At 44.0% G+C, this 23,369-nt stretch overlaps 2 protein-coding genes across 4 annotated transcripts in view; one reads left to right on the forward strand and one right to left on the reverse strand.

Annotated features, from left to right (window-relative positions):
- Positions 1–17,302, reverse strand: matn4 (matrilin 4). 3 transcript variants are annotated; one of them, XM_088607994.1, is made up of 11 exons: positions 16,947–17,300; positions 10,755–10,860; positions 9,930–10,493; positions 9,422–9,544; positions 8,021–8,143; positions 6,516–6,638; positions 5,650–5,772; positions 4,820–5,233; positions 4,211–4,363; positions 3,327–3,431; positions 1–2,218 (listed from the first exon to the last, which is right to left on the reverse strand). In XM_088607994.1, the coding sequence occupies exons 2-11, from the start codon at positions 10,813–10,815 to the stop codon at positions 2,160–2,162; spliced, it is 1,848 nt and encodes a 615-aa protein (XP_088464120.1). In that variant the 5' UTR covers positions 10,816–10,860; positions 16,947–17,300; the 3' UTR covers positions 1–2,159. The 3 variants fall into 3 exon arrangements, with proteins under 3 accessions (XP_088464120.1, XP_088464121.1, XP_088464122.1); XM_088607995.1 differs by lacking the exon at positions 16,947–17,300 and adding an exon at positions 15,889–16,583; XM_088607996.1 differs by lacking the exon at positions 6,516–6,638 and having other exon boundaries at positions 16,947–17,302.
- rbpjl (recombination signal binding protein for immunoglobulin kappa J region-like) overlaps positions 13,772–23,369 on the forward strand; it is a 15,322-nt gene continuing 5,724 nt past the window's right edge. The window contains exons 1-7 of the mRNA XM_088607997.1: positions 13,772–13,907; positions 16,927–16,984; positions 20,266–20,391; positions 20,951–21,021; positions 21,253–21,368; positions 21,764–21,938; positions 23,169–23,306. Of these exons, the coding sequence (XP_088464123.1) occupies positions 13,829–13,907; positions 16,927–16,984; positions 20,266–20,391; positions 20,951–21,021; positions 21,253–21,368; positions 21,764–21,938; positions 23,169–23,306 (763 nt within the window). The 5' untranslated portion in view covers positions 13,772–13,828. The remainder of the gene's footprint in view (positions 13,908–16,926; positions 16,985–20,265; positions 20,392–20,950; positions 21,022–21,252; positions 21,369–21,763; positions 21,939–23,168; positions 23,307–23,369) is intronic.

Here is a 23,369-nt window from a genome sequence, read left to right on the forward strand (position 1 = left end):
TTTATTTTTTTAATTATTTTATTACAAAAATGATTGTTAGGAAATATACAGATAAAAACAGTATATAGAGTTACATATTAAATAATATGGTAGTCTGAGTTCACAAATTTTCACAAATATCTGCAGAAACATCTGCAGAAAAGTAGAATTTTCTTTATTTAAAATACAACACAGGAGCAAAGAAATATTAGTACAGAAATCCAGCAAGAGCAGAATTTTAATGGAGCTTTTATATTTCCCTCTTTTATATGGAAATATAAAAATCTGGTTTATAGAGGATGACTCTTCTAATATTGAACATAAGATTGAACATCTGGCCTATAATCTCATTCACAGGATTAATTCAGTTTGTGGCCTTGCTATCACCTCACAGTAACACCAGAAAAAAGCAGTGAATGCAGGATAACAGCAGGACATTCCTTTCTTAATCAGCAAGATTGTCGTTGTGATGTTCTGGAACAGATCGTATGTAAAAATATATTTTAAAAAACAATTGAATTTAAATTTTGAATGCATCCTTGGTCTATGTTGGGATATGTGCAACAATTAACATAGAAAGCTTTCTGTCATGCGGAAACATCGAGAAGAGAAGGGATGATACTACAGTATGATATGAGCTACAGTGTTTTTTTGTTGTATTTTTGAAACATATGATGACTTTCTTCCACACTGGCTATTAAAAAAACCCCAGGGTTTCACTTTGGAATGATCATGATTTCTAAAGCTGGATATGTTGAAAGTAATGTGAAAGCTACCCAAGCTAAACCATCTCTCCTAGATTGCAATGTATGAATGACACTTTCAAAGAAACAGCTTTGTGTCTTCTATACTTTTTGACATTGATTAACATTATACAAGGTAAGCACACTACATGAGCATTTCTCTTACATAAGTCTTTAGCTGAATTACCCTGTATGATTACAAAAATGTGCTTATCGTTCCTGCCCATCATCACCGAGAACTCAGCAGTTCTCACTGGAGTGGCTGAGCGCAGACCCTGCGCATTCTGTGGTGAGCAGGGAAGACTCTGTTCTTCAGAGTGCTGTGGCTACATAGCTTTCCACACCCAGCAAGAGAGGTGTTAACGTGGAAAGGAATGTACACTGGCGGCGTAATAGACTGTTACAGTCCAGTCTTTACCTGTGAGACTTCCTCTCTTCACAGCACTGCAAATACTGGGTTGACTACTACCACCTGAATTAACAAAATGGATAATTCATTAACTATTCAATTCCTTTGAGATAAAGATACTGTAAAGCCTTCTGGTATCTTACCAGATAAGATGGTGTTTGAAGAATTCATATCCTTGGAGTATTGTCACCTGAAATCAGGGATATGATCCCAGACTGGCTTTACAGACAGGGAAACCCATTCCATTTGCAGTGCATGTTTGGGATGTGCTGTGTGTTGTCTCTACTTATCCCTCCTTCAGTTTTCATTACAGAAAAAAATATTTACAGTTGTTATTTAAAACAGACTCAATATTGCATTTACCTTTTGTTATTCAATAAATATTTTTTCTTTTATATAAACAACTGTGTCAGCAAAGTTTAAATGACAGTATGAAATACTTGTATTAACTGATTAACTGAGTTATTTTGTAAATATATTTAATATATCATTTAGAAACATAGATACCAGTTTCCTTTTTTAATAATTATATCAAGAAGCAAATATAACTTCTTTTACATTAAAAGACATAAAATAAAAACCCATGATGATAAGATTTTGGCTCTGCTGCCCACTAAGAGATATTAGAGCTGATATACAGTAGTGCCTGTTTCTTGCTCTTTTACTGTAAAAAAGAAAGATAAAGGGTTATTTTTTCAATTTAGTGAGGGGGGTAAGGTTTTATGAAAAAAACTAGAGAGAGAGAAATTGTAATCAGCAGGATGATCAACAATTAAAGCAACAGATGAATCTTGAGCGGCCTGATTGTGGGATTTATCAGCATTTACAATGGAAACCCAAGCCTGGCTCATCACCTTCATAGTCTGGACAGTGTGTGAGGTGAAGATCCTACTGTGAGCCAGGTCCCAGTGTGTTCTGAATGATGTTAGTGTTTCTGTTATACAAGCAGGTTGTGTTCACAGAGAACCCTTAATACAGAGAGTACAGAGTCGAGTGACAGGAGCCCCCTTCAACAGAAGATCTGCACCTCACTTCCTGGACAGCAGCTGGTTCTCCAGATCTTCCAGCCGGGCCGTCATCCCTGCCAGTGCCAGCTGTTAAGGAACTTGCAGAGAAAGCCCGTGTTGTGCTATCGTCATATTGAGCTCTTACTTAGTCTTCAGTGAGCTGTTACTGAGCGTTAGGTTCAGAGAGCACAGTGTTTAGAGAGCGGACTCAGGGGAGAGAGCACTATGCTGCTGTGTGCAGTTCTGATCTCAGCCACACAGCCTTTCAGTTCATGTCTATATTATAGCTCCACAATGCTTAATAAGCAGTAACTGGATAATTGATTGCTTATATGAAACACAGTAAACACTCATTCCAGGTTTTTCAGCTGTTGATGATTTAAAGAGGCCTCTAGCCCCTCCTTTTCTCCAGAACACACTTCTCTCACATATACACTTTTAAACACAGAAACTCACTGGCCTGGCACTGCTTTCATTTCTTTTTAAAGACTATAAACAATCTTGGGCATATCAAACTAGCACTGCGCTGTTAGTGTACCTGTCATGAGAAAGTGCGCCTTGGTATATTGACATTGCAGCATGTGGAATCTGGCAGACCACAGCTGGTGGATCTGAATTTTATAACTCCTGCTTAAGGCTGCAGCCATAAAACTCTCATTGTTCACCAACCTCCATCACGTGTTCGTGATCATTTAAAAGACAAATAATAAATCAGTGAAAAGAAACCACTTTTGGCAGCTCTCCTGTAAAGGAACCTTCTGCGGGCACATTAGCTTCCGAATGAGTGAAATTCACAAGGATCTCTTTCCAGCCAGATGGACACTTGGGGCAGAGGTCAAGCATGCAGAGAACATCCTCACAAAGAGTCATTGAAGCCCTCTTTCTCATCACACAGCAGTGTCTGAGTGGGGCAGTGTACACACTTTGTCTTCTCTTTCAGGCAGTGCTCTGTCTCGCTCCTATGGAATATCAAGGTGCAGTCAACAAGGGACAAAACAGTACAAAGAGATGGAGGTCCCAGAGGCATAGGCCACTGTGCAAGATGTTCCATTTGTGTCAGCTCCATGTCCCACCCCTGCACTGTGTGTTGGACCTAGTGTCTGCGATATGGCTGTCGCTCTCAGTAATATGGGCCAGACCAGAGCTGGCCATGGGTCTGTGGGTCTAGCTTAGCCTTAGAAAGGATATGTTTCTGTGTCAGCTGCTCCAGGGTGCTCAAGGTGCTTTGCTGGAACTCCACCAAGCTCTCGCAGGCACATGGGTCCTTCACCTCAATCTCGCCCTGGCTCTCCTCTGAGACAGGAGACAGACAGGAGACAGACAGGAGACAGACAGTGAGCTGGTGCACACCCCATGGAAGCACCTCAGTTCTCCTCATTCTCTCCAGGGAACATATGAAACATGTTTTCTGGGATCCTTCAAATAAAAGCTGGCGGAGATGCTGGAATCAATTAGCAAGCAGCGAGGGCAATGGCAAGGCGGTCTGGAGAGAGGAGAGAGGACTGACAGACTCCTGTGCCCATCATCCCATTAATCCTTCTCATTTCCAATGTACCAAACTCCATGGGAAATTGTTAAAATGTTTACTTTAAGGAAAGAAGAAATAATCAGATGTACCTATTTGGTTAAATAATTTGCATTTGTATAGTGCTTTCCATCACAAATGATCCCAGAGAGACAGACATATTGGAGAGGGCCCATGTCACTCTCCCAGAGTGAGATGCAACCTGGACACTGGAGTTATTACTCCTACTCTCGCCATCAGTTACCGGGGATCTGTGAAATTCAAGTGGCTGGGAGACTTTTGTTTAATGACTTGTTTAAAGGACAGCAACTCCTACAGCACAGTTTCTGAATGTTACCACACTGTGGAACTGGACTGGAAACTCACCAACTGGTCAACACCTTTGACAGACAGCGACATGGCGTTCCTTAGAGGTCTCGCAACCCAGCACTGTCCAGGCCCAGCCTTGATTACCACAGCTGTCACATTTCATACAATCACATTGTATTGAAAGACAGGAGGACAAACGAAGTCTGGAGGTCGGGAGTGTTCTCTGTGTAAACTGTACCTGCGCAGATGTTGAGTTTGAGGTTCTCCGCGATCTGGTTGATGGCAGTGAAGTCAGTGGTGTAGAAGAAGTGCTTGTCCACCGGCTCGGAGGCGATTTCCCTCAGCTCCTCCTCCAATGCTTTGCCCACCCCCACCGCGTACATGGTGATGCCTGGGAGAGATGGGAGAAGGGGCAGACCCGAGGTCAGGAGGACAAGGAGAGAGAGCAGGGCCAGGATCATCCAGGAGGAGTCAGAGAGACGGGGTGGAAAGGCAACACAGGGAGAAGGCGTCTAGCTAAAGAAGATGGAGGAATATTGTCAAGAAAGTCTAAACAGTATCTTCAGCAGAAATCCTTCCTAATGTCCATTTAGTGCACAAAACACTTAAGACAGTTTTTAAAAGAGAGTGGCTGAAATGCACATTCTCCATTGCACTGCAGACTAAATCTTTACTGGGACCTTAGTTCCCCATGTCTACCTTCAGTAAAATGTAATTTACTTCAATACTGCAGGAAACACAAAGCTAAGCACTGAAGAAAAGAAGTGTTTCAGGTAGATAACAAACAGCTAAATAGCTGACAAAGTGTGTTTGATGTTCTTAGGTGATAAAGGATCCTGGTCCTCACCAGCATCCTTGGCCTTCTTAGCCCACTCAGTGATGTCATCCTGGGATCGCCCATCGGTGAAAACAAGGCCGACTCTGGGGATGCCCTTGCTGGGTGGACGAGCACCCTCGGCCTCAGAGAAGCTGTTCTCCACCAGGTGTTTGAGCGCCAGCCCGGTCATAGTGCCCTTCTCCATGTACTCTACCTTCAGCACGGCATTCTTGATGTCCTCAGCACTCTTGTACTGGCTGAGTGGAAACTCGGTACGCACTCGGCTTGAGTACTGGACCAGCCCCACCCGTGTGCCGTGGGCCGAGACGTCCAGAGAATCCACGACCTGGTTCACAAACTGCTTCACCAGCTCGAAGTTCTGTGGGCGCACGCTCTTCGAGCCATCGATGACCATCACCAGGTCGATATTGGCGCTCCTGCAGGCTGAAGGGGAAGGCACAACAGATACAACTGACAGTTTGACTTTAGTGTTTTCCAGAGACCCTCAATCCTAACACTCAGACAGTGTTTTGTGAACATGTGAGAGTTTTTATTAGTTTGTGTGTGTGTTTAGACACCTGTAAGCTTTTGCTTGATGGTAATCATTCCAGGCTGTCAAAGATCAGAAATCTGGCATATGTAACCTGTGACTTTGAATGATAGAAAGATATCAGACTCTGTGCCACTCGGCCCTTTGAAGCCCAGTATCCTGCCTGCACTGCCAGCAGAGGGAGGTGACATAGAGCTCTGTGTGTGGGAATTGTATTATTGTGCACAAAGGTGTGTTTCAAACCTGCAGGAGTGAGAGAAGCTGCAGAGATGGAGAGAGGCTGTTCGCCCTGAGTGATTCTGATACGTACTGCTGCAGCTTTTCCCATCCTCCTGCAGCAGCTGGCCCTCAGGGCAGACACAGTGGTAGGAGCCGGGGGCGCTGACGCAGCGGTGCTCACAGCCGTGCTCCACAGTGTTACACAGGTCCTCCACTGTGGGAAGAGACAGGTGTGAGTCCAAGGGCAGACAAAGGCACTGCAGGAGCATCAGGGCTGAGGGTTTGGGGCTCAGGGCTGTGGGTTTGGGGATCAGAGCTGTGGGTTTAGGGCTCAGGGCAGAGAGTTTGGGGCTCAGGGCCGGGGGTTTGGGGATCAGAGCTGGGGGATCACGGGTGGGCGTTTGGGGTTCAGGGCTGGGGGTAGGATCTGTCAATCACACTTAGGAGCTGATCCCAAAATAATCTGTAGGTGGGGAAGGAGGAGGAATTGATTGAATGATCATGGAAACTAAAGCCTAGGATTGAACCTAATCTCTGATCTGCTCCAACAATTCACAATTAAAAAAAAAACATTTTTTATTTATGAATGGAAGAGGTTAGAAGATTAAATAAGCTGCCTTAAAATACTGGGACTGTATTTCCCATTGTTGGTTTGGCCAAAGTTTTTATTTAACCATGACCTGTTTTTTTCATTTATGAAAAATTTGGAAATGAAATTCCAATGCCTTAGTTTGGAGGAAAAATATTTACTCATAATATGCTAATCTAGGACAATAATGACACAAGGGTCTTGAGCACAAAACCACAAACCCTGTTAATCTCTCTGAGCAAAGCACGGGTCAGCATGACGACCAGACTCACTTTAAGGCAAGTGAACTGTATTTCCGTATTAATTTGTGACTGTGGGCTCTGCAGTGAGGGTTTCCAGTGATTTTGTAGCCGCTGATCTCAACTTACATTGGCAGGTCTTCCCATCATCCAGGAGTGTGTATCCTTCATTACAGCGACAAAAGTAGCCGTTCAGGACACTGACACACTCATGCTGACAGCTGTGATTTCCAAACGAACAGTAGTCGATCACTGAAGGGAGAGAGAATGTGATGTTCACAAAACATCCCATAGCTTCTATTGAAGTGATGCACCTTTACCTCTTGCAGAGAAGTTACATCAGTGCTCTCCTCAGTAACACTTTAGGTTAGGTTTCCATGGTCAGTGGTTATAAATAACCTATTAACGGTTTATTAATTATGGTATCAACAGTAGCAGAATATTGGAAATTGTATGAGTATTACAGTTAGCATCTCCTTTTTTCTTATAATATTATTCTTATATATGTATGTACTATAATACTCTTACTTTTCTAAATATTCCACTGTTAACAGCATAATAATACTGTTATAAGATTGTTTATAATCACTTACTTGCAGATGATCTGCAAACTAAAGTGTTACCATTTTCTATCCTGGACAATTCCAAGTAAATTTTTTTTTTTATTTTGCTGAAGTTCAGATTTGTCAAGACTCTTGATGGCATACAGGTCTCACTCACCTCTTCATTCCATGTACAAATTTTGGGGGGTTTAGAAGGGTTATGGGGTAAAACTTGACTACACGCAATTTTGCGTTTACTCACTACTCAAAATCCCTAACCTCTGCGTCAGTTGCAAGTTACATCAAACTGTAATATTAAAAGTGAAGGAGAGTAAATCCAGACTCTGCAGTTCCGTGTCAGAGGCAGTATGTGTACAGCCAGTGCTTTCAGAAGTGCAGAGTGCAGAGAGGTCATTAGATCTCCGGCCTCCCAGCTCCAGGAAAGGTCTAATGAAATCCCTCAAAAACAGAGCTTGTTTTGTATTACAGCACGGTAGAATCGCACCCAGTTTGAAGATGATTGTTTTCTGCTGTAAGAAAATAGATGGCTTTTATTATTTTGGAAAGATGAAAGTACCCAGCATAATGGTAATGGTAAAGTCCTTCCTTTGCCCGCTTGTGTTAAATTAAAAAAAAATTAGGAAAAGCCAGCCATTTAATTTAATATCAAAACAAGCATCTAACCAACTGGATAGCACCCTAAATTTTTCATTTTGTTTTTCTTCCTTTCAGTAGAAAACAAAGTTTTGTGTTGCCAGAGGGGCAGCACGGAGAGCTCTCAGTGCAGGAGGGCCCTCTCATCTCTCCTACAGGGAGGATGGTTTTACAAACGGGCTGTATGAAAGATTATTTTAAACAAAGTTCTTCCATTCAGAGAAGTGCAGAGCGTCTACAGGTAATTGTCTTATTTTTGTGAACAGCACAACAGCCCCTCTTGGGGGAGTCCTGGCAGCATGGGGCTGTGTGCCATCACTTGCAGAGCGTGATCGGCTGTCTGCAGCATGCATTGCATCACGCCCAGGCGCAGGACAGGGAGGGATGATGAAAGGCAGCTGCAGACGGCCCTGGGGAACAGCCGCGCCGCTCACTAACTTGTGCACGTCATCTTGTCCTGGTTCAGGTAGAAGCCAGCCCGGCAGCGGCAGGTGTAGGACCCTGGAGAGCTGACGCAGATCTGCTCACAGCTGTGCTTGCCCCCTGCACACAGGTCGATGGCTGGAAAGGAGAGACACGACACAAAGGACACCTCGTTGTCAGCAGGGGAGATATGCATGGAAAACTAGGCACAACAGGCCATTATTTAGTATGTAATTTGGGGCTACTGGTTTAATTCAAGCCTGGCTGACAGAACAGAGTGCTTGTCATGTTTTGAACTTATAAGAACATGGCTCATAGAACAGCTTTTATTCAAGTGCTTCCCGCTTTCTCCCACCTCCTGAAGGCACACTTGGCTCAGTCAATTGATGTTCCTAACACTGCCCCTGACCCCAGTGTCCCATCCAAGGGTATGGTCCTGCCTTCTGTCCTGTGATGGACTGGTGTCCTGGCCTGGGTGTGTCCTGCCTTGTGTCCTGTGATGGACTGGTGTCCTGTCCTGGCTGTGATCCAGTTTTGTGTCCTGTGACGGACTGGTGTCCTGTCCTGGGTGTGTCCTGTCTTGTGTCCTGTGATGTGTCCTGTGATGGACTGGAGTCCTGTCCAAGGTGTGTCCTGCCTTGTACCCTCTTAAGGACTGGTGTCCTGTCCAGGGTGTGCTTCTGTCTTGTGCCATGGCTTCTGGAAATACCTCTGGCTTGTAACAAGGAATATATGACTTTCTGGTGTGTGAATAATTTTCCCTTTTTTAAGAAATATCACAATTTTACTTTATCCTGGAATGCAGCTTCACCAAAAAAAAAACTTCACAGAGATACAACAGATAATTTATCTTTTTCTGTTGGCCTTTTCTGAACATGTGGTTCAGTAATGGACTTGTGTCTCACATTAGGTCCCAAAGTTATTAGCCTAATTTAAGTTACATAACATTTTATTGAATACTTGGTAAATAGATAAATATAAAGCATACGGAGAAAGAATAATTTTTCAGAATGTGTCAGAATGATGGACTGTTTTTAATACTGCTGGACAAAAAAGCAAATTCTATTTTGATCTTTTTTAACTGTTTGCAGTTCATTTCTTATTTAATCTTCTTTGCACATTCATGCACATTTATTTAGATAATAAATTAAACAAGTTTGGAATGAAACCAAAGCCACTTTATTTTCAAACCATATTTCAGAGTAAACAAAAACAAAACTAAGGCATAAGTTAGATCAAATCACGTGTCAGCTTAAAGGTACTGCAAAAAGCACACTGCACTGGCTGGTCTCCAATGGGTAGAAAGAAGAAGTCTTCTATCAGAGTCTTGTAACGCTGGCCTGGCAGAGAGGTGTCCTGATGTAATCCTGTCTTTATTGCTGGCCAGTGAGAGTCCAAAGCCTACATGCTACCCACCTGAGCAGGTCTTGCTGTCAGTATTCAGCGTATACCCTGCACGGCATTCACAGTGATACGACCCAGGAGAGCTCACACAGATGTGCTGACAGCCGTGGTCCATCTCGGTGCACAAATCCACACCTGCAGATAGAAACAGCTTCTTTTGTAGTTTTCTCTTTAAAACCTTTTCTTTTTCTTTAGTTAGGGAAATGTTTTAAAACAAAGAAAAGAAAAAATGAATTTCATAATATCAAATCAAAAGGTCTACAAAAGACAAATTTACATTTGAATTTCAATATTTCAAATGCCAGATGAGACATATTGAGATCATTTGTTTTCTTGTAGCAATATCCAGAGCCTGACTGATGTAGGAGGATGATGTCCAAGTATGGGTGAAGGGAGGGCGTTGCAGTGTAGCGGGATGCGATGGAAGTGTGGCAGAGTGAGGAGAGAGAGGTGGAGAAGAGGAGGAGTATGGAGAGAGTGGAGAAGAGGAGTGTGCAGAGTGAGATGAGAGATGTCTTACCGCAGAGCTTGTCCTGGAACTGCAGGCCAAACTGGTGGATGAGGTCGAAGGACTCCACCAGGAAGACATGGTCCTTCAGAGGTGGGGAGGCCATGGCGCGCAGAGACGTCATGTCAGCTCTGGCCACTCCCACAGCATAGATCTCGATCTTTCGGTCTCGCGCCTGGGCGGCCACTTCTGCCACCCGGTCCTGTGGTCGCCCGTCCGTCACGATCACCGCCACGCTGGGGACGCCGCGCCGTGCCCCCTCCTCAGGCGAGAACGCGACGCTCATGGCATACTGGATGGCCAGCCCCGTCATGGTGCCCTGCGCCAGTGGGATGATCTCGTTGATGGCCTTCACCATGTCGGCCTTGCGTGTGAAGCTCTTGAGCGAGAAGACGTTCTGCACCTGGCTGGAGTACTGCACCACGCCCACTCTGGTGGCATTGGCGCCCACGTCCAGCGTGTGGATGATGTCAATCATGAATTTGCGCATGGTCTCGAATTCAAAGGGCCGCACGCTGCGCGAGCTGTCGATGATGAACACCAGGTCGATAGGCCCCGTCTTGCATTTGCTGTCTGCTGCTTATGCAATAAATAAATGAGAAAAAAGTCACGCTTTGCAGAGAACTGACTGTTATCAATAACAACAAAATCAAGACAGTGTTTGTCTTTTTTTTTACAATAACTGAGAAGATAGATTGAGATGGTGCAGCTTCATGATATAGACAACAGTTACAAGAAATAATCTTGACCTTTCATTTAAGAAAAGAACTTCCAAAGCCTCTTCAGCCTGTGTCCAGCTGCAGCTCCTGCTATTCGAGAGGTAATGCTTTGTCTCACCTGGTCGCTGTGGCCTGGCCTCCAGGAATGCAACCAGGGCGAGGAGGAGAAGCCGCTTCATTCTGAGAGCGGTGTCTGGACTGAGGGCTGTGTGGACTGAACTTCACTGGGAGAGAAATGAACACAGAGTCAGAGTATATTTCTGGCTACAGCAAATTCTTCTCTGTCTTTCTCTGGATCCCACGCCTAACAGAAACCTGGAAAGATTAGAAATCACAGGGTTGTGTAGAGTGAAATGCCTTAGAGGAGATAAGATGAGCCTCACCAAAAAAAACTGTTTCTGTTTTCCATCTTCTTTCTTTTAACCAGCAAAACTTATCTGTTACATGAATTGGGTGTTATCCAGAACTATTCCTTTTGTTCTCAATACAGAGTTCAGTAAGAGTTTATCAATACAGAAGTGTTGTGTCCAGATTGGCTTTGTCTCATTTAATTCCAATAGATCACAGTAATTTATTTTGGAGGGAATTTATAGGACCACCAACACTTTAATGCTACAGCAGTTCCATCTGTTTAAAATCTCACTGTCAGGAGTACATGTGAGAAAGAGCAGCTTTAGCAAAAGCTACAGGCCTCTAAAAGAGATACTGATTCTTACAGAAATATTACAGAACAGTACACACTTGTTCAATATATTCAAATTGTATTTAAGTTATTCTTGCATTTATTCCTTGAAATAGAAAAAATGACTGTCATACTGTTTGAACATCAAGGTGCTGTGTTGCCTCTATCCTGGAATCTTACTCTATCTAGTGGAACTGTTAGGAACTGCAGGATGTGGGACTGAGGAGAGTGGTTAATTCTCATGACAGTTATTCTACAGTGGTCTGTTAACCTTGATACGCAAGAAAACACAAGTGCAGCTGAAATGCTAGACTGGTTTTACGTATATAAAATGTACAGCCAATACATACCCTATACATGCAAATATAAAACCCAGCAGCCATATCACCCTGCAACTCATAGCCGGCAACCCCACTGAAGTTCAGCAGGTGTGAGCCTGGTCAGTACCTTAATAGGAGACCTCCTGGGAAAGCTAAGGTTACTGCTGGAAGTGGTGTTAGTGGGGCCAGCAGGGGGGTGCTCACCCTTCAGTCTGTGTGGGTCCTAATGCCCCAGTATAATGATGGAGACACTATACTGTAAAAAGGCACCATCCTTTGGATGAAATGTAAAACTGAGGTTTCTGTGGTTATTAAAAATCCCATGGCGCTTCTCGTAAAGAGTAGGGGTGTTACACTGGCATTCTGGCCAAATTTCTTACTGGCCCTTAACAATCATGGCCTCCTAATAATCCCCATCTACGAATTGGCTTCATTACTCTGCTCTCCTCCCCACTGATAGCTGATGTGTGAGGAGCATTCTGGCGCACTATGGCTGCCGTCGCATCATCCAGGTGGGGCTGCACACTGGTGGTGGTGGAGGGGATCCCCGTTACCTGTAAAGCGCTTTGAGTGGAGCATCCAGAAAAGTGCTATGTAAATGGAAGGAACTATTATTATTATTATTATTATTATTATTATTATTATTATTATTATTATTATATAAAAGTAACCTCTAAACTACAGGTAGCAGTTAAAGTACTTTGCAGCTCTCTTATATATAATTCCCAGAAACATGTCAAAGTGATACAGGACCCTCATCTCCCCCATTACCTTGGCCACACTAACTCCACGAGTTCCGGGCAGCGGATAATTTCAATGATTTCATGGTCATCTTCAGCTTAGATGATACAGCATGCTGGAGTTAGCTTGGGCCACTGATCACAGGGCAGGCCTGTGGAGTGCAGGAAAGAGCTCTTTCCTTGGGTCTCTGTAGAGACTAGTGTAGTTTACTTAGAAACGGCGGTGGTCACACCCACACACTGGACTGGATAATGGCTCCACTCAGCTTTCGTGGAAACCCGTTTTAGGATTTTCACACTGAAACTAAAAACTAACCCTGACCGGGCTTCACAAAGAGCTCCAGTGTGCTTGTGCTCCTCACACGCTGACTGCACTGAGTTCTGCAAAGCCCTAGGGAAAACCATGAAGCAATTCCTTCACAAGCATCAGCCTCCTGGCCATGCAACGCTGTTCGAAATTCCTAGGTTTTACAAAATGTGCACTTCAAAAAATAACACAATTATTCCAATTTGATGCCCTGACATTCGATCAAAGTTGTTGCACTGCAATCTAAAACAACGCATAGATGACATAATGCCATACATCCAGACAACAGCTTATCTTTCATCTGGGAATGAGATTAAGTTAAACAGCTTATTGTAAAATCCCACACTGTGCAAATTTGCTTTGTCACTGTTTCAACTGTCAGAGTTTGTCTATGGTAGCATGTTATATAAATACACTGAATTTAAAGACACCTGACATTAAAGTTATTCATTATGAGCACCATACATGACCTCCGAAAGCATTTTTTAACAGAAAATAGGGAAATGAGAATGAACATATGAAGTATTTGGATTCGAGGTATTTTAGTAGATGATGCACAGTTCACACTGCACATAAGGGCTGGATATCAGGACAACCTTCTGGTTTCTCATAGACCACTGCAATAATTATTGTTGATTTTTTATAAACCACTGTTTTTGGTTGTTCCAATATCAGGATGTGGGCTTGATGGGTTCTGTGTGTCGAGGATGGATCTGTGTCCATTTATGCTGGCCGATTGCTGTGAAGCAGGAAGGCACTGGCCAATCCCAGAGGAGCTCTTGTCTCTCTGGCTGGACCTTGCTCTCTCCATTCTCCCCTCTATCTCCCGCGATGTTTGCACAAGCACTGCAGGCGTGAGAACCCCTCACCTGGCTGGCAGGTGGCAAACGCAAAAGAAAACCAAGCGGTCAGCTGTAGCCTGACAGACTGACTCGGGACACACAGCACCTCTGGCAGGACTCACAAGGATCAGAGGAGGGTTACCAGCCCCTGTTCTAACACACACAGACTGAGGGAGAGGCACTTCGAGAGGATCCGTCTTGGGTGAAACAAAATAAGATAAAACCAGAAGGAGCCACCCGAACAGGAGGCCAGTTCTGCAGGTGTGAGGGACCTGTAAGAGAAATCTGCTTCTCTGCCCTCATGGAGGACAGAACCTCAGGCCTGAGACACCTGGGCACCCAGCACCCAACTGAAGAGCCAGCTGGGAAGAGCAGGGATGGTGAGTGAAAGCCCAACTTGGCACTTGAGCGGTTGGCTGGAGGGGATATTGCTTTATTTATTTTAAAATTAAAGGGGAATTTCACAGGAATGTTACAACATTTTGGGTGGCATAGTAGTGTAGCATTTAACACACCTGCCTCACGTTTCTTAGTTTCTTGTGTCCTGTGATCAGTTCCCAACTGGGGCCCTTGTGTGGTCTCCCCAGGCTTGTGTGCTGCTTGTCTGGCTTCTCCTGGTTCCTCCAACCTTCCTTAGATCTGCCAGCTACTGTAGGAAAACTGGCTTGTGTCTATCGACTGTGAGCCCTGTGACTGGCATCCTGTCCAAGCTGTAGCCCCTCTCGTGCCCTGTGCTTCCAGACGGGGGTGCCTCTGTAGGAACAGGAGGCTTTCTGATGATTCAGGGATGAACAGATCACTGCATTTCTGTGGCTAAACCACAGCAGAACCTCTAGAGCCACTGTGCAGAAGCTGGGATTGAGTAACCGAAATTTAAAATATCAATTTCAGATCACAACAACAAGCCTAGAATCTAAAAATCTGCAATATCTCTGAAAAAAGAAAGAAAACTACAAATTGGCAACACAGTTAAATTTTCCATAAGTGCTTATTCTATTTAACCGTAACCTGGGTAATTCTGTTATACTGTACACTAGACTGCACACAGATATGCTGAATTGAATTGTATTGTCCATGAAGAAGAGCTGCACAAGAAGATGAAGGGGGACATTGTACCACTAGGTAGGGTGTCATTCAAGACTGAAGTCCTGTCATCTTAAGAAGTGTAGTATGTAATCGATATTTCTTCAGACAACAAAAGGCTACTGTAATCAAGACCAAACGTTATAGTGTTTGGCTTGAATTATTTCCATCTTAAAATATAACTGAAAAATACTCCCTAAAATAAAATCCATTAGAGACTGAAACTCTGCCTCCCCTCTCGGTTGCTTTCCCGAGCAGGGCTGACTCAGCACTAAGGAAGCTCACAGACTGCACAGATGATCCCACTCCACAGCACCACAAGGGGCATTGACAATAGACACCTCCTGATACAGAGGGGTATCAGACGTTCTGGGGCAGTCTTTGATGTTTTATTAATGCCTTATAATAAAGGCTTGCTTGAACAAACAGATAATCCTTTAGGATCGGGAGGAGGAACCGAGGGCAGTCTGGATAACAGCGAATAAACTACAGTATCTTGGCATGTTAATGAAGAACAGGGATTAGACAGACTTATTAAGAAAGTGAATCCACTCTTATTCTCACATACTTTTGTATTGACTTCCAGCAAACTGAATAGATAAAGAGTTTAGAAACAAACGAACAGTCTCACTCTCAAAAGATACGTTGGCTCTGGCCAAGGTGTGTGTTCTCTTCTAGCAAAGGGGCACCAACACGAGGAGAAAGGGCAGCATGTGTTTCACTGTTAGTAATACACCAGACCCCCAGAGAAAATCAGTTTAAATGTTAATGTGTAGGCTGGGCCTCTGGGGTCTCCTCTGAATAAGGGCTCACTGTTAAAAGCCGCTCATTTTTCAGTTCTTCAGCTCAGAGGACTGCAGAGCAGCAAGGGCCTAAAGGAGACCCCGATTAAGTTCTCTAGCAGCACCGTGTCACTGATGGAATTTATAAAGCTGATGTCCGACCTGCTGCTGTTGGGAGTCATGAAAGTCGGCTGGCAAGAGAATGTACCCTTTCCTATGTACAGTTCAGTCTGTGCACATATCACTGCACACATTTAGTGTACACGGATAAGAAAAGGACTCGTTGTCTGTTTTATTACTTTAAAAGGTTCTAGAATTCACGAGCCACGGCCGGACGGAAGGCTTAATTCAAAAGTAATGGAAGGAAAATAAAAGACAGCTTGTAAACACATGTATTGTGCAATATAATTCACAAACAAAAACGTTACAACATGTAATTTTTAAAATGATTTTCAACCAAAACAGACCTACGGTTTTATTAATATCTGCTACATACCTTTGTTCTGGCCAAGATGTTCAACTCGTAATCAGTTCCTTTCTTGAATTGCAGCAGTTAAGAGCTACTCCGTTTTCAAAAACTTCATGCAGTGCTGTCGCAAATAACCACCCGCCGGCGGTATTCCGACTATTTCCCACAATAAAACACACGAATAGCGTGCACTCGCTCGGAGACACCACGACTTACAAGGAAGCAAAGAATACAAGCTTAGGCTAAAACTGAAACAAGCTCAGTACTAAAAAATCGCACGGTCTTTCCAGACGATCCTACAAGAGAATTCTGTAAATAAGTTGGTATAATAATAATACCAAGTTGTAATGCGAATATCACAGTGACTTATTTATTTAGTGAAATATTGATACTCTGTCTAGAGCGACGTGTACTGTGCGTAAACAGAGAATCCGAGTTAACCATCACATCCCTCCAATACAATTCCTCGTTTGAAAGTCTGATTGTTTGTCGCGTGGGAAGGAGGCTGTTTTCCAGACAATTATCTGCTTTAACGCAGAATTGCGAAGTAAATGATTGCCGTGAACCCCTCACCCCTGCCAGGCGCGCTGCACAATAACACTTCTGTCTCGAAGTGATTGTGAAGCGGCTCCTGTCGGGGCGCCGATGGTGTGAAACTGCGGCTAACAGCGTGGCGCAAGTGTTAAGTTTCCTGCTGTCGAAGCGTTTTCATTAACTGCAACAGCCTCTCCATCCCTGGAGAAACTTTTAACTGTTCTCTTCACCTCCTCCTGCGCGCATGTGGCTAATTAGCAGTAGATAACAAGCAGAATTAACTGCGTTCAGATTTTAAACTTTAAACAAAACGTCACTTCTCCATATTTAAAGTTTGCCACAGCAAAAAGCTGCAGAAGTGAAGCACGGAGTAGTTAGGGTGTGCTAAAGCAAGGAGACCCGTGCCAGAGCTCTGAAAAACGTGGTGAACTGCGATAAAGATTCTGCCAGTGTTCCCCGCATGCCCCCAGGTAAAAGAGGCTGGAGTGACAGTGCGGTGTCTCACTCTCTCCCTGTCCCCGTGTCCCGCAGAGCCGCTCCACACCACTGACCTGCACGCGCCTGCGCTGCTGCCGCCCGGCTGGGACAGGTAACCGCGCGCCGGCCCCGCTCCGCGTGAGCCCCGTGTCCCGGGACAATCCTGGGATAATCCTGCTCTCGAGCAGGCGAGTCGCGCACTTCGGGCGGTAGGGCACAACGTTTCTGAAGGTCAGACGAAGAAACGAAAACAAAAGTGTTCTGTTGCAGTGAAGGTTCGGATGCTCTTGCGTGCTGGCAGCGGCGGAGTGGACTGAGAGTCTGTAGCGCAGGTATTTAATTCAGAGAAACAGGGTTAAACTCTCAGACCCCTCCCCCCGTGAAATAAGAGCAGAAGCAGCCGGTTTGAACGGTACGGTCTGACCTCAAACACAGGCAAGGGTTCTTGCCCTGCTGGAGCTCCTGCTGCTGGTCCGGGAGCACGTGACTCACGCGAAGGGGTCCCGAGAATCCCGAGTCTTCCCGAGTTTCTGGGGGAACGGTGCCCGGTGGTCAATGCTGGCTTTTGTTTTCATTAATAAATGGGAAATAGAATAACCATTAACAATTTAATTTAGGAGGAGAGAAGGGTGCTTGAGATGTTCTGCAGATGTACTCCTCGGACACGCCTGCCCTCGCGGGTGTGAAAGGCCAGGAGGCATCACCACGCGTGACCCTGACGCGGCGGTGCTGGGGCCACGCGGCTAGCAGGCCACACCAGCAGCAAGGAGCTGAGCCCCTAGAGTAGAGCAGTCTCATTCTTATCGTCTGATCTAGCCTGCTGAAGGACTTATTTACTGATGCAAATTACTTCACATTACAAAGTAACTCAGTATGAAACAATTTACTTTGTACTGATTTTGTCTCTTGAAGATATTGTGCTTCTATGACATATGACTATTGCATACTTAGGGCAACATTTCCTGAACATTAGCAGTGGCATGTGCTCATGCAAAGACATCATGGCTCCTATAAATGCAACGTTCCTAAACAAAAAGACAAGATCTTCATATTAAATCGAAATGCTTTATTCTTTGCCTGCGTATTCCAGTTACTAGGAGTTGTATCAATATTATTTGTTCTTTGATTTAAATTCACCCTTCCATGTGCCAACTGCTTTATCCAATTCAGTGTATCAGGGGAGCCGCAGTCTATCCCAGCAAGCAACAGGTGCAAGGCAGCGTACAGCCTGGAGGGGCGCCAGTCCATCACAGGACAGACCGACACAAACGCACTTGCACCAGGGCCAATTTCCCAAAAGCTGATTAATCTACCAGTATGTTTTCGGACTAGTAGGAAACCAGAGCAACCAGAGGAAACCCATGCAAACATGGGGAGACCATACAAACTCCACACAGACAGCACCCCAGGAATTGAATGCGGGGCACCAGCAATAAGGCTGCAATGCTAAAATTGTGCCACTGTGTTATTCACTGATCCATTGAAATCCATTGAAATCCATTGAAAGAAAACACAAGCTCCTAATCAATGTCTAATCCTACATCACCAATAGTTTTTTTTATCATTTTAGTTGGCTGAATTCACTTGTGTAATACATTTGCTGAGGGGGCAAAGTAAACTTAATTCATAATATGAAAGCAAACTATATCCATGCTTCTGCTAATCATAATAATGAGCCATTTTAAAGATCTTCTTACTGCTTTTCTGCAAGAGACAGTGCTTCTGTGTGTCTGCCCGGTGCTGAGACAGGCTGAGTATGATAATGATCTGAGTGCATTATGCTTCCTTGGGCTAAAAGCTTCCACAATGCCAGTGGTGGCCACTGCACAGGAGTTTCTCAGGGTCTCAGGACAATTGCTATTCAAGTTCCCTCTCGGCACAGTAATGTGCTGAAAAGAGATTGATTTAAAAGGACAATAGCGGTTACTGACCTGGCTAGAATTGCCCTTTAATGTTTAAAATTGGACCCTGCTGACTCCTTTCAGTACTTCTTCAGGACAGCTGGACTATTGTTATTGCTGGGCATTTTTAACATTCTATGAATTATGAGCTGCATTCCATGGCAGGTGTCTGGGACTTAATATAGAGAATATCTTTCTTTTGTCTAAAGATCTATTTCAGCTTGAAGGTCTCACCCAGAGCATCAAGACATTACTCAGAAAAAAACATCAATAACAGACACTTGCAGACACTTTTGTGCAAGAGTGTGGCAGATCTGGTTAGTTAATTTGTGTATTAAAGCATGCATGCAGTAAATTAGCAAAGACATACAAAAAGACTTTAACCCTTAAAGCTCACGTGGCAGAAGATGGTACAGTCGTATGCTTTTCTTATCTGAAGATTGTTTACTCTTGTGCTGCATATGCAGAGCATCAATCTTCTAATTGAGCTTCCCAGCCACTGTGTCAATCTTGTCAATTGGAAACAGATGAAGAGCTTTTGATCTGCCATCCCTGTAGCAGTTCTGCTTCGGTTTCTCTCTGTCCTATATTTGTTTATCGGGAAAGTTGATATCTGGCACAGCTTATGTACACATGCATCAAGGCTGGTTTTGTTTCAGAAAGGAACATTTGAACACTACAGCAGAAAGATTATTCAAGGATTATTTTTATTTCAAAAATGTAAATGAACTTGATTTACTAATGTAGCAACACACAAAATGAAAACCGGTGAACTAAGGGAGTAGTTTAGCTGCAGTATAGTGGAAAAATGGGACGGAGACTTTTTGGTTACATTGTGGCACATCGCTCTGTGGAATCTGTTTCTCCCAAGGAATGTAATAATGACTGCTGAGACAGAATAAATCTGAAACAGCTGAATGTACTTTTATGAAATGTATGAAAATGAACAGTATTTAATTCCCAAGATTAATTCAGGGTGTTCTGTTCCTTTACATTGCAGTCTGGCGGTCAGGGCTGGAATTTTAGCCACAAATGTGGCCCCTTGACTTGACTGTCTGAGAAAGTTCTGAAAGAGGACAATTAATCATATTCTGTTGTTTATATTTCATGTGATAGACATGACAATTAAAGATGCATCTTCCATGTTATGAATGTTCTTAATCTAATAATACACACATTCAGTTCTCTCTTTTCTATTTTCAACAGGGCTATTAATTTAAAAGATTAACTAATATTACAATTGCTGAAGAATCTGTGATGAATGCTGTATAATATCTTGTACGTCACTTGCAAATAATTGAACATGTATTTTTTTTAGTCTTGTTATTCTAGTCTCTAGTATTCCTTACAGCAGTCACACCAATGCTTTGACACTTTCCTTGAACTGCTTTCTTGACATAATGAAAATGTCTAAAAGCTCTCACATACTACTGTGCTGGAGTCAGCCAGGGAGTAACAAGCTCTCTGTGGCTGGGCCACATTCGCCGTGCAGGACAGACCCGGAGCGACCCGGAATCACACGCAGTTCAGTCCGGCAGTACCTGCAGTTCCTCCCAGACCAGTCTGTGCTCATCCTGCATGCCAAGGTGGCGCAGAAGTCCTACGGTAACGAGAAACGGTGAGGCACAAGAATCCCAATCCAGGCTCCTAGAAACACTTGAGTAGCATCTGTAAGACATCGTCAGGCATCAGCCTGAAGCCTGGCCAGGACCCTTAACACGGAGAGCTCCAGCTGGACTGAGCCGGCTGGGGGACTTGCACTCGCAGTCCTCCTGTGAGACTGAGAGGGGATGAGCTGGCCAGCAGCTTTGGAAACATACACAATTTCTACATTTTCAGAAAACAGACTTCATAGATTGTACCACTGTTATGTTTCAGTGCAATAGGTTTCTGTTTGTCGTGTCATAATAGTCTCTCGATATTTAGCATTGATCTTATTCCACAGGGTTGTGAAATTACTTGGATGCTTTTAGATCAGATTTTTGTGATACACAGTTAATCAAAACTTTAGTCAACTGCTCTACACCACCCTTTAAATGTTCCTTTTTCCCTGAATTAAATGACCTAAATTCCATTTAGTTTAATGTGCTTTTTATATGAGACCAATGTTTACTGTCTGCGTCATGGTTGTAAATTAACATTTGTGGGAGATGGAGGCTCGCCTTGTTTTTCCTCAGATTCTTCTGCCCTCCTCCATGTGTCTACCTCACTGGGCCAGGCTGGAAACTCAAACAGGAACTGCTGAAAGGTACAGGCGCTCATAACATGGTAACCAATCTGCTGGCCCTGGATCAGAGTGGGTTCTAAACATGGACCCAATAGAGACCCACTCTTCTTCTCTGAGGCTGATGCAATTTCAGTCTGTTCTGGTTTACTGAGTCAGTGTACTGAGCTGGAGATGGTTGGGGTGCAGAACAGAGCTCTAGTTCCTCTAGTATTGCAACTGGGTCAAACATCTCTGTCTTTCCCTGCCCACCAGCCAGCGGTCTGGGAGACTCCAGCTGCAGGGTGCGGGGCTACATGGGGCTGGAGAGCGCTGGCGTCACCCAGACCAACACCCTGAAACTCAATTTTGAGGAACAGCTGGACTCAAAGGTACAGCAAGAAGCCACAGCTGGAGACAGATTCATCCAAAGCCATTGAGTGATTGTACTCCCAGCTCTGCATTTTAGATAGAGTTGAAATTAAAAACCATAATTTTACACACATGAAACAGCATCACAAAGTTGACATGACAAGGCTACAGGACCTGAAATGGTTACAAGAGGATGGTGGATTAAAATCTCTATGTAGACACTGGTATATACTCTCCAGCAAGATGCTGGATGCCCACCTGTGTAAATTCTAGAAGAGTCCTGTGCTCTCTACAGCTGCACACTACAGAAATAAGGTCCAGGCCCATCCATTATCCTCTTAGGTCTTTATCTTTTAAAGAGCTGGAAATGAACATGAAGGTCCGAACTGAAACAATTCTGACCATTTCTTTTCAGATGTTTGGCTGTGCAAAGGCTCTGTACATCTCTGATGCTGACAAAAGGAAACACTTCAGGCTGGTTTTGAAGCTGTTCTTCAGCAATGGACAGGAGATAGGCTCCTTTTACAGTAGGCAGATCAAGGTGATCTCCAAGCCATCCCAGAAAAAGCAGTCCATGAAGAATGCAGACTGTAAGTGCACGCTGGCGTTGAGAGACCATGTGTCTTACCAAACTACTTCCATAAGTTTCTGTTCTGCTTTCCCTTTGTGCTGGAACATGCTTTTACTGTGTCACTGTGTTCATTGTATTTTTCTCTTATTTAACTGGACCTCAGGAAATCTCTGGTTAATTGCTATAGCCAGTGCAATCTTGGGAGGGGAAAGAGTGGCAGTCAGTGCTGCCAGTAACACTGCCTGAGATTGCACTACCTGTTACCAGAAAGGAAAGGATATGACAAATGCAGGCAAGCTGAGATCACAGCTACTGTAAACATTTTGGTGACAGAGCATTTCTTTCAATACTGTGGCAAAGGTCAAAGAAAATGTGTGGGTGTACTGATTTTAAAAAGCTATACATACTGCAAGCTGTATACAGTATATTATTCAAAGCACAAAGATAGTTTAGCAAAGGCAACAGTCTGACTGCTGGTATTACATTCCTTAATTTATGTGTAGGAGGAAAAATACATGTCTCTATAAAAAGAAAAAATGGAACATAGCAATGTGATCTGGAAGAAGCTGAGTTTATGATTTATGGAACCACGTGGTTAACTCTGTGGAAAGATCCCTTCTCATGTAATTATTATTAAAACCGCAGCAGTAGGTTCTCTGTAGCTACAGTATAGGCATTTTTTTACAATATACAGTGTTTTACATGATTGCTTTGTTTTCACTGTTGGAGATTATTGTGAACTGCACCACAACATTTCCACAACTGAGGAAATAATATATTTCCTTACAAAAAAGCGTAATAAATGAATATAGTCTTTAAGAAACCACTCTGCTTTTTAAAAAAGGTCAGTCAGCCTATGCTATTAAGCACCTTTTCACAGTCACACCCCTTCACAGTGCTTTGCACAGTCAGGCCAGTGCAGGGCTGGGGCATAGTCATGGCGCAGAAAGTGGCAGAAACATTCCCTGCATGACAAGTTATGTGTAAAAGATAGGAGCGGTTGTATTTGTAAAGTCGGCTGTAAAAAAGACCTTATTTTTCTCTGTGGCTGACTGGGAAGCTGTGTGCATTGTAAATAAATTAAAAGGGGAGCTCTCCAGCAAAGAAGACTGGCCTTGGGTGTAATAAAGTTTCCTTTGTCAAACACTTCTTGCCAACACTGTGCAGCCCTGCTGGTCTGCAGAGTGGAAATATCACACAGAGGCCCGGCCCCTGATGGGGGATCTTCACCGCCTGCGTGTCGTTGCAGTGTGCATTTCCTCGGGCTCCAGGGTGTCCCTGTTCAACCGGCTGCGCTCCCAGACCGTCAGCACGCGGTACCTCTCCGTGGAGGGAGGGGCTTTCGTGGCCAGTGCCAGGCAGTGGGCAGCCTTCACCATTACCCTGGGTATGACCTGCCCCCACCCACACACACATGCACATGCATGCATACACATACACACACATACTC

The sequence above is a fragment of the Lepisosteus platostomus genome, chromosome 15 (assembly GCF_059453375.1).
Source record: "Lepisosteus platostomus isolate fLepPlt1 chromosome 15, fLepPlt1.hap1, whole genome shotgun sequence".
Taxonomy (NCBI): Eukaryota; Metazoa; Chordata; class Actinopteri; order Semionotiformes; family Lepisosteidae; genus Lepisosteus; species Lepisosteus platostomus.